A 16,483-nucleotide genomic window follows, 5' to 3' on the forward strand; every position below is an offset into this window, starting at 1 on the left:
AACTGCGCGACCGCTACGGTCGCAGGTTCGAATTCTGCCTCCTTAGGTGAGTTAGGTTTAAGTAGTTCTAAGTTCTAGGGGGCTGATGACCTAAGCAGTTAAGTCCCCTAGTGCTCAGAGCCATTTGGACCATTTTTTGAAATTTAGTAGGATTCTGCACCACCCCAGAAAATAAACGGCGACATAGCTGCCAAAAGTATTCTACAATGTTTCGACTTCTCCATTAGACCCGACACAGCCAGGAAACGTTCATTAGCCGAAGTGTTTCTTAAGCTATGGGAATGCTCGCACTTCTAAAACGCGGTGGTATTAATGCTAGGATCTGAATTACCACATGCATAGGCAAATGGATTTTATTTGCTTTCCTGTAAACGTGATTTGGATCGAAAGCGTAGCTACGATTAATATGCTGATGTATCGACTGCAACTAGAACATTTCGAATAAAGAGTAGGGGGTGTTATTTATGCGGCTCTCATCTTCAGTAACTGTCGTAGTTATTTTCGTTGTTAGGATTTAGTGATCTAAATCGACTGAAATGGAACCCTATTAGTCTCACTTTCTTGACCGTCTATCTGTCTACCTAAACCCTAAAACCCGTGGCGTCCGTGGTGGCCGAGCGGTTCCAGGCGCTACAGTCAGGAACAGCGCGACCGCTAGGGTCGTAGGTTCGAATCCTGCCTCGGGCATGGATGTGTGTGATGTCCTTAGGTTAGTTAGGTTTAAGTAGTTCTAAGTTCTAGGGGACTGATGACCTCAGAAGTTAAGTCCCACAGTGCTCAGAGCCATTTGAACCATTTGAACCTAAAACCCGTTTACCTCGAGTACGGGTAGACATAATAAGAAGAAATGTATCGCACTTCCTACGGTATACGGTCCCTTGGTGGTGTAAAAAAGTGAGCTTCTATGTGAACGCAATCTAAAGATACGGCTCTTTATGTAAAGAAAATTTACGCAACGGTAATCCAGTATGACTGGTCTGAACGTAGACACAGACCGTTTCGCGGCCGAATGTGCATAATATTTTGCTAATTCGTAACGATGTGGGGTACTTTGTCTTACTATAACAGTTGTGTTATCTCGATAAGCTGAAATTCATTTTTATTAATACAGTTCACACTAATTAGCGTTTCTTCTTTCATTTAAATCTTATAATTACGTGTTGTGTTTAACACACTAATCAGCATTAATATAGTCTTAGACATGATTGAAAACAGTCTGACAAAGTTCGGATGGTTTTTCAAATTCACGCCTGTGCATAGTATGTTGGTAGCACTTCGTCGCGTTGCCTGTTATGCTGTGTAGGAGACTTTAAAGCTGTGCGGATCAGCATAACGAAAAGGCGAGGGGTCTCGCTCGTTTTGTCCACGACTGTACATTACAGACGACTTCCATCAATAGAGACTGTATGAAACTTCCTGGCAGATTAAAACTGTGTGCCCGACCGAGACTCGAACTCGAGACCTTTGCCTTTCGCGGGCAAGTGCTCTACCATCTGAGCTACCGAAGCACGACTCACGCCCGGTACTCACAGCTTTACTTCTGCCAGTACAGCTTTACTTCGCAGGAGAGCTTCTGTAAAGTTTGGAAGGTAGGAGATGAGGTACTGGCACAAGTAAAGCTGCGAGTACCGGGCGTGAGTCGTGCTTCGGTAGCTCAGATAGTAGAGCACTTGCCCGCGAAAGGCAAAGGTCCCGAGTTCGAGTCTCGGTTGGGCCCACAGTTTTAATCAGCCAGGAAGTTTCATATCAGCGCACACTCCGCTGCAGAGTGAAAATTTCATTCTGAATAGGGACTGTAATTTGTTGACAGTAAATGTTTAATAAGAATTCCTGTAGGACAGTTCTTATGATAATTTTTGAATAATGTGTATTTTACCAACAATGGAACAGTTCCTTATTTACTTCCTGCAGGTATCACAAAAATGCCAAGTGTCTACTGTGTGACGAAAACAAACACTTTCCCTACACGAGGCACACTTCATGAGAGATAAATTAATTCATTCAGGCAGTTCACAGTAATTACTAGTGTTTTATTTAGATAGAAGAGAAGGGCGTAAGAAATGGTCGTGGCCGTTTTTCTGCATGTTGTGCTGCCTACCAGACATACTTGATCAAATTCGTAAAATGTGGTGATATGAACTGACAAAGAAATGACTGAAATATGACGACACTGTTCCGCTGATAAACCTGAAGTGACAAATTATACTGCCCGACAATTTTCTGAAAGATGCTTTACACTGTTGAATCTTTTTAATCGAGGGACTGAATCACGCTGTTACCACCGGTTGGAATCCAACTTATATTTCGTTGTCCTCCTAAAGACAGGTGTCGTTGTGTCCAGGCCAAGAGCCCAACAAAAGCAACGATTTATTTTCTGCCAATGGTAAGGAGACGTTTCGGATGTAACATTGAAAATTATTCTCTCCCATTTTTCCAGTTATTGCTAAGTCGATTACAAGACTTTTGGAAGTAAACAGTCCTTTTTCTTAAATTTTAGTCCTAATACTTCATGTTCCTGAAGACAGAGATAAAGCTGCGGAAATGGTAACCCACTGATACTTATCATTGGTATTGTTATATACGAATGTCTCATGGCACTTGTCGGCTGCACAAGCAGTTGTGTTTTTTGCAAGAAATAGTAAAATGCGATTTGCACGAAATCACTGGTTTTATAGGCAGTTTTCAGCAGATAACAAGACGCTTCGTCTTCACGTCACCTATGAATTTCTCTATCTACATCTACATCTATACTGATACTCTGCAAATCACATTTAAGTGCCTAGCAGAGGGTTCATCGAACCACCTTCACAATTCTCTGTTATTCCAATCTCGTATAGCGCGCGGAAAGAATGAACACCTATATCTTTCCGTACGAGCTCTGATTTCCCTTGTTTTACCGTGGTGATCGTTCCTCCCTATGTAGGTCGGTGTCAACAAAATATTTTCGCATTCGGAGGAGAAAGTTGGTGATTGGAATTTCGTGAGAAGATTCCGTCGTAGCGAAAAACGCCTTTCTTTTAATGATTTCCAGCCCAAATCCTGTGTCATTTCTGTCACACTCTCTCCCATATTTCGCGATTATACAAAATGTGCTGCCTTTCTTTGAACTTTTTCGATGTACTCCGTCAGTCCTATCTGGTAAGGATTCCACACCGCGCAGCAGTATTCTAAAAGAGGACACTCAAGCTTAGTGTAGGCAGTCTCCTTAGTAGGTCTGTTACATTTTCTAAGTGTCCTGCCAATAAAACGCAGTCTTTAGTTAGCCTTCCCCACAACATTTTCTGTGTCTTCCTTCCAATATAAGTTGTTCGTAATTGTAATACCTAGGTATTTAGTTGAATTTACGGCTTTTAGATTGGACCGATTTATCGTGTAACCGAAGTTTAACGAGTTCCTTTTCGCACTCATGTGGATGACCTCACACTTTTCGTTATTTAGGGTTAACTACCACTTTTCGCACCATTCAGCTATCTTTTCTAAATCGTTTTGCAGTTTGCTTTGATCTTATGATGACTTTATTAGTCGATAAACGACAGCTTCATCTTCAAACAACCTAAGACGGCTGCTCAGACGGTCTCCGAAATCGTTTATATAGATAAGGAACAGCAAAGGGCCTATAACACTACCTTGGGGAACGCCAGAAATCACTTCTGTTTTACTCGATGACTTTCCGTCAATTACTACGAACTGTGACCTCTCTGACAGGAGCCGGTCGCGGTGGTCTCGGGGTTCTAGGCGCGCAGTCCGGAACCGTGCGACTGCTACGGTCGCAGGTTCGAATCCTGCCTCGGGCATGGCTGTGTGTGATGTCCTTAGGTTAGTTAGCTTTAAGTAGTTCTACGTTCTAGGAGACTGATGACCACAGCAGTTGAGTCCCATAGTGCTCAGAGCCATTTGAACCATTCTCTCTGACAGGAAATCGCAAATCCAGTCACATAACTGAGACGATATTCCATAAGCACGCAATTTCACTAAGGGACGCTTGTGTGGTACAGTGTCAAAAGCCTTCCGGAAATCCAGAAATACGGAATCGATCTGAAATCCCTTGTCAATAGCACTCAACATTTCATCAGAATAAAGAGCTAGTTGTGTTTCACAGGAACGATGTTTTCTAAACCCATGTTGACTGTGTGTCAATAGACCGTTTTCTATAGTATGAGCTATTAATGACATCATCTCAACACGTTTACTTGAGTTAAACCGCGTAATTTTGGGACTGCATTTCTCGTATGATTTCCTTAGCCAGTGCGTTACCCTGCTCGGTAATTTGAGGATACAGCCTCTCAAAAAAATCTTAGGAAAATGATGTTTAACTATATACCTGAAATTAATATCGAAACACACCCTTGGCTTTTAAGAAGAAATAATAAAAGTCTTTGCTAAAAGCATCTAACAAAGACCATCATTTGAATCTGAACTCAAATTTGGAAGTTGGGAATTAGCCCATGGATGGGGGTCTCTCTCTCTTTTTCTCTGAGAAGAGTGTCATGCTTTGAGATACCACGACGAATGCTCAGCACTGGAGGACAAATTCGCTCTTGCAGTATCGACAACAATGGTCTCAACAGGGCAGGTGCGGTCTAAGCGGCCGAGAGGCAAAGAATGCGTGGTCCATTTCTACAGGGTGGCTACCACCGCCAGTCACAGCTGCAGGCGTCGACACGCTTCTGCTATCCTTTACAACAGCAGAGCATCATTCATAGCGCTGGGCTACTCTGTTGGCCAGCTACTGCCAGTATGCAAGTAGCCTCGGTCTTCTGTGTGAGCACCCTAATGTCCCTTAATCTTTTAGTCAACTACCTATGGATGCTGCTTCTGCACATCCGATGGTCCGCGGTCCAGCCGGACTTTAGATACCTCCGCTATTTGGGGATGGGGAGTCTAGTTCTTACTTAGAATACGTCACGGATTCGAGGGGTCTGAACATTCAGCAATCCCTCCTCTTCCTGTACTGTACGCCCATTTCATAAACGGAAAACCAATGGAAGCCTGACTGTTCTCAATATACTTCTTGCTCTTATGCCTAAAAGAACTACGAGTATACATGAAAATAAGAGAAATTTTATTTATAAATTTGTCATGGGAGACGAACAATGGGACGAAAAGGGAAATGAGTGCCTCAGACACTGGTTCGCTGCAAGAAAACCGAAAATTTTTCATCAAAATACGGTGTGTTTTCTTTCTCAGTTATAATTCTGTTTAGATTATTGTTATACCCACACTACCATCAACGAATCAGGTGACTGAACGTTTTAAATTCTCGAAACTAAAGATATCTTGAAAATTCTAAATAAAAGATACCAGGCGTACGTTGAGACAGTGAACTAGTGGTCGAAAATGAATGTTTAGTTTCTTATTGAAATAAACAAGTTACACATTATACAAACAACTTAGTCTCATAGGCAGTGGTCAAAATAAAGACTGCCTCTCTCCAAGTATACAGCCCGAGGACACAACATTATACCGCACTCTTTCAAATATCCCTGCTGTCTTCTGAACAACGATATAAGGAACAAGCGCACTACGAACCAGTTCCTCTTCAGTTCCTGCTGAAGTTTCATACACCAGCGATTTCACGCAGCTAAAACTAAAAACGTAAATTCCGTCCATAGGTACTGGCGGACCCATCGGCTCATGTAACTGCGTAAGAAAATATCCATCATAGACACATCACAGACGGTTGTGTATTGTTTTCCGTGACAATTATTGAACTGTATGAAATAAAATCGTCATAACTTCTGAACGGTTTACGTTAGGACGTTCAAACTGTACGGTTGGCCGCGGGGCATGAGGGGAATTAGTACGCGCATGCGTCGGCATGTTATCGGCCATTTGCACTTTGGATGAGTTCGTCAATGAGCAAAAAATGGTTCAAATGGCTCTGAGCGCTATGGGACTTATCTGCTGAGGTCATCAGTCCCCTAGAACTTAGAACTACTTAAACCTAACTAACCTAAGGACATTACACACATCCATGCCCGAAGCAGGATTCGAACCTGCAACCGTAGCGGTCGCGCGGTTCCAGACTGTAGCGCCTAGAACCGCTCGGCCACTCCGGCCGGCCAACAAACAAATTGGCGCATCTGGGGAACTGAGAATCCGCATTTCGCGATCGAGAAGTCTCTTCACCCTCAACGGGTGACAGTGTGGTGTCCAATGTCCAGACACGGAATAATCGGTGCGACATTCCTCGATGGCACAGTGACTACCGACCCGTACGTGGAGGTTTTGGAAGATAATTTCATCACCATTATCCACAGTGACCCTGATTTCCACAAGGTGTGGTTCATGCTGGACGGAGCTCGACTCCATCGAAGCAGGAGAGTGTTTGATGTCCTGGAGGAGCGCTTTGGGGACGGCATTCTGACTCTGGAGTACCCAGAGGCCACTGTCATGGGCGTCGGTTGGCCGCCGTAATAACCCCAAAACCATTGCTGAGCTGAAAACAGCCATTTAGGAGGCCATCGTCAGAATCGATATTCCAACGCTTTAGTGGGTTATGCAGGATTCCGCTATTCGTCTGCGCCACATCGTCACCAATTATGGCAGGCATATCGAAATGTCATAACCTAAATCCGAATATTTGTAGTGACGTTTACATGTTCAATAAAGTGTGTGCTATCCGTAGTTTGTAACTAATTTACGTTTTTTTTCATGTAGTTCAATAGTTGTCACCCGGTAAGCCGTTTACAAACAAGTGACTCTTATACATTGCCCATTCAAGACCTTGTCCCGCATGAAATATTTATTTCCGACGACTGTTTCTTTAACGCGTAATATTCAGTTTATGATCCTCTGCGGGCTGTATAATTTGCACAGTGATGGTTTTAGACATCCTGTACATTTTCTTATTTGAGGCCTCTTGTCAAATAATATTAATTTACTTGTTGTGACCTGCTGTATGAGACCAGTTCTCACGTGACGCTCACTTTATATTGTGTGCAGAACGATACTTGCTATTCTGCAGCTTCATTATCAAAAAGACATCTATAGGAAAGAAACGAATGCAAGCGACATGTTTTCTTCACTGTATTCTGAACTTTTCTAACAGCAGAGTGATTCTGTTTTGCTAGTAATTTGCTAACGATCCACGTTTTCCCTGGAGCATTTCCACCCTACATGGTGATGATGCGGAACGCTTAAGTTAACAGTCAATTCAAGTAATTAATTTTTGTCACTGGGTAAAGCCTGGCCGTTTAGGTGTGGACAAATGCGTCAAGAAAATTAACATAGTTTAGTAATTGGAGGTATTTATGCCGCTCTTTTACACTAGCTACATAAAAACTTGTTTGTGCTATAGAAAGAGTTGTCAAGAAAAATAAAATATTTTTGGTCATTTTTAAGTATATTTCAACCTGTCTGGAATTTTACATTAATGAGCAGATGAATGGAAAATTTCTGAGCAGACGACGTCAATCTTAAAGAGTGTAATGAAGGTTGTTTTCATCGTCTGTTGTCAATATTCACTTCTATGTATCAAATTCGAACTTGGATCCTCTACTTACCGCGAACAGTCATCTCAACGAGTCAGACCATTCGAGTATACTTGATGACCGACTGACATATTAAATCACTGATTTTTTTTCCTCTTATTACACTAGCACCAGAGGCTCTTTCTCGGGGTGTGTGGGAACTTTACTTCTAGGGGCCGGATTTGTTGTGCCGCAGATCCATTAATTTTACTACTGTATGTCTGGAAATACTGAGTTACCAAATTGGGTATGGTGACTCCTTGGGACAAGCAAGATACCTAGATCGAATCCTGATCTGGTATGCTTTCTCAGTCGTTGTAGTATATGCAATTCTCTTTAACTGTAAGGCTTCATGTAGGACAAACTTTTATATGAAAACAGATGCACTGCGGAGCTAGTTATTCAATATGGCTATTACTTTAGACATATCTAGATGATGATTACCAGTAGCACCACATTTTACGCATACCACACGTATCTATGCAATGAAGATGTTCTTCAGCTGAATTAAATTAGCAAGAACGAAATGAATGGAATACGCAGATGATTCAGTGACATGAAATGCTATCAGTGAGAAATGGTAAAAAATGCTGAATCTGCAATTTTCATTACTGACCATATATTGAAAGAAAAAACCCTTCGAGTTACAAAAACAAGCTGAAAAAATAGGTCTCCACCTTCCCCTTTGAAAAGACCAAGATAATGACAAACATAAAAATCCTACCAAAACATTTTAAAGTGGGAGATCAAGAAATAGAGATCGTCAAAGAATTCGGGTATCTTGGAGAATGGGTCAGCTGGAATTCCCGCAAGGAAAAAGCAATAGAATGTAAAGGAAGTAAAGATGAACTGGCCTTCCAGCTCACCAAAAACACATGACAAGAAGGTCATGTCATGGAATGCAGAAATAAGACATTACAATACAGCAATCAAACCAGAAGCTGGAGCCGAACCATCACCAACCATGGCCCAGTTGAAAGGCTGGAGATAAAAAAAGGATGATATTACGAAAAATCCTTGGTCCCAGATTCCACAGCAACAAATTCACATCAAAAATTAAAAGTATTTACCAAACAACCAAAACACACTCAAATACAATGAGGGAAAATAGAATTGATTTTTAGACACATACTTAGAATGAACCTAATTAGATTAACAAAAATTTTCTTCTATTTCCGCGACAAAAGGACCCAACCAAATTGGTTTAAGCACACGGAGAAGGACTTAAGAGAACTCCAAATCACAGGAAATATGCTCATAGATAAAACTGAAAAAAAAACAAGGAAGAAAGATTACAAGTGAAAACGAAAACCAAACGAATAATCCAAATCTCTGAAGAAGAAGAAAGGAAAGGAAGATCAGAAAGAATGAAACAGTACTGGGCTAACAGAAAGGCACCCAAAGTAGGAAGAAACGAAAGAAGAAAAAGAAGAAATACTTTTCTTTCTGTACAGGATGTTCGGAAATTCCCGTTACAAACTTCCAGATTAGCAAAGGGAGGTGAATACATAATATTTTGAATAGGAACCCATGTTCGGAAACGTAGCGTTTCCGTTCTACAGCGGTTTCAATTCAGAGTTTTAAATCATCCACTTCTGCTTGAGGGATTGAATTAGGTATGACTTAACGAAACATCTGTTCAATACTTATTCACTTTTGTTTGTATTAACACTTAAACATTATGGGTTTACATTTTTCCAAAACAAAAAGAACCCAGCACATTGTACGTTCAGATCAATACTGATGCATTACAACTGCTCGATATGGTGACCACCAGCGTTGTTACAGACATTGTACCACGAAGCATGTTCTGGTACATACTCTTCAGTACTGTTTCCGGACATGGGTTCCTATCCAAAATATTATTTACTCAGTCCCCTCTACAAGTCTTAGAAATTTGTATCGGGAATTTCCGAACACCCTATAGATCCCATGCGACATTTGCGAATGAAAAATAAGCAAAAATAATAACTTATTGCAGAAGAAATTTTTCGAAACAGCTTTTTTCTTTTATTGGAAGTTGCACGTTGAAGTTTTCGCTGCATGTTTTTAATTAAATGAGTAAATACATAAATTCATCATTTGTTACGAGAATTATGAGGGTACATTATCAAGTGGCCGCAAATTTTTAACGCAGAGGGCTCAGAATATTGAATTAATCAACTTAAATTGTATTTGAAACACGCCTTTTCAGAATGACAAGCACAAGGTGTTTGCTGTCTAGCTGCTTGTATGAGACACCGTGTGAGCAGCAGACACGAGACATCAGGCAGTAACAAGGAAAGAAAATTAGGATTCAGTGACACGACCATGACGATATCATTAGACCAAGCAAATGCTCCTTTTCAAATGAACTATCCCTGCACTGTCCTTACTTGATTTAGGAAGTCACAGAAAACTTAAATCTGGATAGAGGGTTAAGTATTCAGGGAAGCTGTGTACGACAAGCTATCGAATGCCGCTATTTGGGGTTTTGTGTAAGGAGTTGTGGTGAGATAGTTTTCTTCACGTGCAGTCGCCACAAAAAGCGAACCTGAGAAGCACACGTGAGTTAATACAGTTTCCGCGAGGTGTTTTTGTGTGGAGAGAATGTAATGTCAGACGCTGGCGTAGTGTCTCGGGAGACAGCCTTTTCTGTGGAGTTAGCGGTTATTTCCAGGACGGGTTCCCACCGCTGTTTCTGCTACGTTTCAGACTGCTCTGAGACCGGGCAGCGCTTTCATTTTGCGCGGTTGTGATACCTTGTCATTTCTAGAGCAATCAGAATTAACTAGGAGTAAGGAAGCCAGTCTTTTTATCGTTTTAACTGTCGCATTGGTGACGCTGAAATCAGAGATTAGAAATGCAGGCGACGTAGTTATTAGCAATTATTCGCCAGAAGATACTGGAAAGCTAAACTTGTGACTTTTATTTGACTCCTGGTGCTTTTGTGGAGCGCAGTGACAGCGCAGGCACACGTGGACATGTTTCTGCTGCGTCGTTTCCTGTCATTTCTCCGAAGCATCGTCGGTTCCGATTCACTGCAAGACATCGGCCACATCTTCAGTTTCACACAAAAACAAACGTTTTAAGATACATTGTAAATTATTACTCATCAAGGAATTCACTGAATTTGCGGCGGCCATATGATGCATCCCATGACAGTACACAACGACAAAGAAAACACAGATCACGTGTGCTAGAGTAAAGTGACAATGTTAATGGTAGAATGTAGATCTGAATGGCATTCAAGACCACGATACACTGTATAGCTAAATAACGTACGCTGCCCTAAAATATTTTACAATTACATATTAAACTCTTATGAAGCAAGTAAAACGAAACACAAAGTAACCGAAGTGGTGGTAACGGTCGCTTACTCCACCTAAATTCATATGTGATAACCGTTTCAAAAGGTCTAAGTGTACTTAATGTGAAGCATTTTTCTGTTAAAGATTGTATTTGTGTTCTCAGCGATGGTTCCCGTGTTGTTGCCCGTCTCTCCACAACATAGACTGGAGTATTTAAAGGGACATATTGTTAATTCCCATACCAACTGTTGGGAAAAGAAGCAGAGCATTTCATCTGAGAGATTTGTTGATCTTCTTTGCTATTACCAGTATTTTACGGGGTCGGGATTTTTATATGGGTTTTGGTATTGTTAGTGACAACGCGTGTCCTGATGCTCTTCTGACCACACCACTTACCCCTGGATGGAAGCCATGTACCCCATCTGTCCACGTCTATTGAAAACCCAATGTTCGAATGTGAAAACGTTTCCTAAAAGTTTACGTAGCGCTTATCTGAGTCGGGATGTGGGGATCAGCCCGGTATTTACGAAGTTGTATGTGGAAAACCGCCTAAAAACCGCAGCCAGGCTGGCTGGCGTACCACCCCTCGTCGTTAAATCACGAGACGGATTCGAGCCTGGACTGGCTTATATTCCCATATCTTAGAAACGGAGCGTTAGCGCGCTTCGCTATCTGGACGGGTTGAGAGATTCTCTCTAGTTACAATTATATTCTAATTTTATGCAATTAGGCTATGATTACAGAAGCATATTATGAGAATTATATGTTGTAGTATCTTTGAAACGCCCTGCAGAGGCCTCGTCAAAAACTTGATATTATGACAGTTGTTTCACAGTACATACACTCATTAACGCCCATTGTCGTTACCTACATTTTTTCTTAAAAAACAGACACGCTCGAATATGGTCAAGAAACAACCTCTACAAACACTTCAACGGCTTAACATTAATACAGAATGAAGGCAGTTAGATGGCTACACATATGTATAACAACTTGCGGAAGCATATTATGTTGTGGATTGGCAAGAGAGCCAACCCACTATGAGAGGAAGCCGAAAGGCACGCGTTTTAGCTCACGCAGGCTGGCGTGAGGTATGGAACAGGACAAGGAAATGAGACTAGCAAAAAACGTACGTAGCTGCTGGAATACTCAACTTTAATCCATAATTGGTGAACATCGCTCTTGACGGTACATGTTTTACAGTAACAATCGTAACTGGTAATGGCGCCTTGCTAGGTCGTAGCAAATGACGTAGCTGAAGGCTATACTAACTATCGTCTCGGCAGATGAGAGCGTATTTTGTCAGTGAACCATCGCTAGCAAAGTCGGCTGTACAACTGAGGCGAGTGCTAGGAAATCTCTCTAGACCTGGCGTGTGGCGGCGCTCGGTCTGCAATCACTGGTAGTGGCGACACGCGGGTCCGACGTATACTAACGGACAGCGGCCGATTTAAAGGCTACCACCTAGCAAGTGTGGTGTCTGCCGGTGACACCACATATTATACGTTTTATAAGGAATGTGGTGGGGCTAAAACTGAATCAAAGAACTTTTTATTACAGAATTTCTATTTGAAATTAATATATTAGGTTTTAATTTAATTAATGTTAGCATTACAATACAGTAGCAACATCATAATGTTAAGTCATTTCATTGTCCTTGTGTTTTAGCCCTACAATCTGGAGACCCGGCTCCTTAGTATCCACGGAATAGGACGGACTGATTCTTTAACGAAGAAATTCACCAAACAGCCGTGCAAATTGAGAAGTTATTTTATATTCGCCACCCCTTTGGGCAATTCAATATGCCATCTTCAGGCTCCACATGCACCTCTCAAAAATGATCGATATTGGCATACTGGGGCCTTCTGTTTATGGATGTCGTGAATTCTCAAGTGCTTCCTTAGAAGATTTGACTGCAGCTCGAAGAAAACGCTTGAGGAATTCACGATTTTGTAAACTGTAGCCGCCAGTTTTGTAAAGGCCTCGTCGCTTCTGCTGTGGGGACCGAGTTGCCACTGTTGTCACGGTAGGCCGAGCTTGTCAGTTCGTGAAACGGCTTCTGGGGCAGCACACCGCTAAGGCGATTCCTACCCTCAACTATTACACAGCTATGCCCCACGGTCAAGTAACAGCATAGGAGAACGAAGGTTCTACAACACTCCAACAAATTAGTAACAAAGTCACAGAAATAAGGTAAAAAATTTTCTTATCTTTGTGACTAGTTGACTGATTAAGCGACACTGCATGTAACAGAACACGAGAAGGCCCTCAATGGCTACGTGCATGTAATTGTAGGTAAGCTTCACATCACATAGCAAACGCAATTTACAGCAACTGTCTGTTCATTTCTAAGAGTTCACTAAACGGCGTTCCAGGTCTAGGTCAACCCTGGACGATGATCTATAACCAAGTGAGCGAGAGCTGCTCTTCTATCTTCCGAGTAGGCTTCTGCTCGTTGTCCGGTCATTGGCGTTTTGTACACGGCCGGCAGCTGGCCGAGGTGAGTTCGATCTCTTCACCCTCAGCGCCGCCCGTAGCTCTGGTAGAACTCGCGCAAGTGGCGAGTCTCCATGGCACTGGCACCGGCTCGCATCTTTGCGCCTGTGGTGCTTTTGTCCTGCCTGTGACTTGTTCGGACGACACAGTACACAACATCCATAAACAGATGGCCTCAGTATGCCAAATCGATTGAAAATCACATACTGAATTGCCGAAACTGGTAATGAATACAAAATACACTACTGACCATTAAAATTGCTACACCACGAAAATGACGTGCTACAAACGCGAAATTTAACCGACAGAAAGAAGATGCTGTGATATGCAAATGATTAGCTTTTCAGAGCATTCACACAAGGTTGGCGCCGGTGGCGACACTTACAACGTGCTGACATGAGGAAAGTTTCCACCATGGAGGTAAGAATAAGGGGAGATGGCGCTACGTATCCCAGCCGTACTACGTTTTGAAGCCATGGGGGCGTGACTCGCTGCTATGACACTCTGACCAAAACAATGCCAGTGTGCTATAGCGCTGCGTGTATTACAGTCGCTAATTGCACCATATACGCATGTAACGTCATCAGATTCGTTGTTTCAAAGTTTTTGTTTAAAATAAAATCTCGTAAAGGCGAAATTCCGCGTTTCTTCTGATTTAAAATAGTTTTTAATGTAATATTACGAATAGCTAGTCTTCAATGTAAACGATACAATTTTGTTAATTCAGTAACAAACGTGTATCACAAACTGAATAATAGTAACTGAAAACTAAGTTAGCTATACCCTCCCTCCAAAGCCCCATAAATACATCTTGTTTGTAATACGCACCGGGACACTTCAGTTACGTTACACTACTGGGAAACACTGTTCATTACCACCAATATTTACTGAAATACGGTACATAGAATGGCAAATCTACACAGTGTCCTCTTTAGGCCTATACTTTACGCCAGTTAATGTAGTGTTAGCTTTTAATTTGGTACATGATGAAGACAAAGAGAGTTACTCAACACTTCGATTATCGACGATACGTACGTATTATACTGAAACGTGAACTTGAAAACTAAGAATTTAATTCTTTGAATTAACATACCTTTTGCAAATGTTTTGGGTGTGGAGGGAAAACTGATGGTACAGCATTTTCTCGGAGCCTTACTGTTGAAAGGGAAGTTCGGTCTATGTCCTCTTCTCGGAAATGCTGAGAACATATAGTGCTCCATTTAGACGCACGCCAATTCTTCCTCCTCACGGCATTCTCCCACAGAGCTTTCCGACTTTCATTTTTAGGAAATCTAAAATCATACAGGAGAAAAACACGCTATAGTACAAGTGCCGATGTAGTACACGTTCATTCACAATGAAGTTGTAAAATCACACTTAACGAGACAGCTTACACATGAAATGTTATTCCCTTCGATTTCGCATCACAATCAGAACGATTCGTACATCCGAACACCACACAAGTCACGATAATAGCGCAAAATCCTTCCAAAAGCGAGCGACAAGCCTATGCACACAAGCTTACAGCAGCAATGTTTTGGTCGGATTGAGATGGCTACCCTCGGCTTCACATGGCTTCGCAGCTGTGACGTCACGGCGTCTCCCTCTATTCTTACCTCCATGGTTTCCACCCGAATTCTCATACACGAACGGCAGTTGACCGGCGTTGCCTGATGAAACGTTGTTGCGATGCCTCGTGCAAGGAGGAGAAATGCGTACCATCACGTTTCCGACTTTGATAAAGGTCGGATTGTAGCCTATCGCGATTGCGGTTTGTCGTATCGCGACACTGCTGCCTGCGTTGGTCGAGATCCAATGACCGTCAGCAGAATATGGTATCGGTGGGTTCAGGAGGGTAATACGGAACGCCGTGTTGGATCCCAACGGCCTCGTATCGCTAGCTGTCGAGATGACAGGCATCTTATCCGTGCAGCCACGTCTCCATCCCTGAGTCAACAGATGGGGACGATTGCAAAACAACAACCATCTGCACGAACAGTTCGACCACGTTGGCAGCAGCATGGACTATCAGCTCGGAGACCGTGGCTGTGGTTACCCTTGACGCTGCATCACAGACAGGAGTGCCTGCGATGGTGTACTCAACGACGAACCTGGGTGCACGAATGGCAAAACGTCATTTTTTTCGGATGAATCCAGGTTCTGTTTACAGCATCATGATGGTCGCATCCGTGTTTGGTGACATCGCGGTGAACGCACATTGGAAGCGTGTATTCGTCATCGCCATACTGGCGTATCAGCCGGCGTGATGGCATGTGGTGCCATTGGTTACACGTCTCGGTCACCTCTTGTTCGCATTGATGGCACATTGAACAGTGGACGTTACATTTCAGATGTGTTACGACCCGTGGCTCTACCCTTCATTCGATCTCTGCGAAACCCCATATTTCAGCAGGATAATGCACTACGGAATGTTGCAGGTCTTGTACGGGCCTTTCTGGATACAGAAAATGTTCGACTGCTGCCCTGACCAGCACATTCTCCAGATCTCTCACCAATTGATAACGTCTGGTCAATGGTGGCTGAGCAACTGTCTCGTCACAATACACCAGTCACTACTCTTGATGTACTGTGGTATCGTGTTGAAGCTGCATGGGCAGCTGTACCTGTACACGCCATCCAAGCGCTGTTTGACTCACTGCCTAGGCGTATCAAGGATGTAGGATGCAGTAGGTACTGGGAGATGAAGAGGCTTGCACAGGATAGAGTAGCATGGAGAGCTGCATCAAACCAGTCTCAGGACTGAAGACCACAACAACAACAACATGCACCCAAATTCCGTGAAAATGTAATCACATGTCAGTTCTAGTATAATATATTTGTGCAATGAATACCCGTTTATCATCTGCATTTCTTCTTGGTATAGCAATTTTAATGGCCAGTAGTGTAAAATATCTTCTCAATTTGCGCGGCTGTTTGGCGAATTTCTTTGTTAAATATTTGGCCAGCCGCTGTCCCACGTCCGTAATGGATGAGCAGCGACTTAGTGTTTGGTTGGCTGCACTGCTAGAGAGGTGGACTGTGTTGCAGGGATGTGGCGGGCTCGCCAGGAGTACGAGTACGTGGTGGACGGCCGGTGCGTGGCGCACCTCCCCAGCCTCAACAAGCAGGTCGCGGGCTTCCAGTACCGCGGCCGCCTGCGCGTCCAGGTTCCGCGCGACAACACGCTGCTGCTCCAGGTGCGTAGTTCTTCTTACCTCAAAGCCC

At 42.9% G+C, this 16,483-nt stretch overlaps 1 protein-coding gene across 1 annotated transcript in view; it reads left to right on the forward strand.

Moving 5' to 3' along the window:
• The window catches only part of LOC126470722 (vitellogenin-like), a 451,798-nt gene that overhangs the window by 42,559 nt on the left and 392,756 nt on the right, over positions 1 to 16,483 (forward strand). Inside the window, exon 4 of the mRNA XM_050098725.1 lies at positions 16,307 to 16,455. Within this exon, the coding sequence (XP_049954682.1) occupies positions 16,307 to 16,455 (149 nt within the window). The remainder of the gene's footprint in view (positions 1 to 16,306; positions 16,456 to 16,483) is intronic.

Source organism: Schistocerca serialis, chromosome 3 (genome assembly GCF_023864345.2).
Source record: "Schistocerca serialis cubense isolate TAMUIC-IGC-003099 chromosome 3, iqSchSeri2.2, whole genome shotgun sequence".
Lineage (NCBI taxonomy): Eukaryota > Metazoa > Arthropoda > Insecta > Orthoptera > Acrididae > Schistocerca > Schistocerca serialis.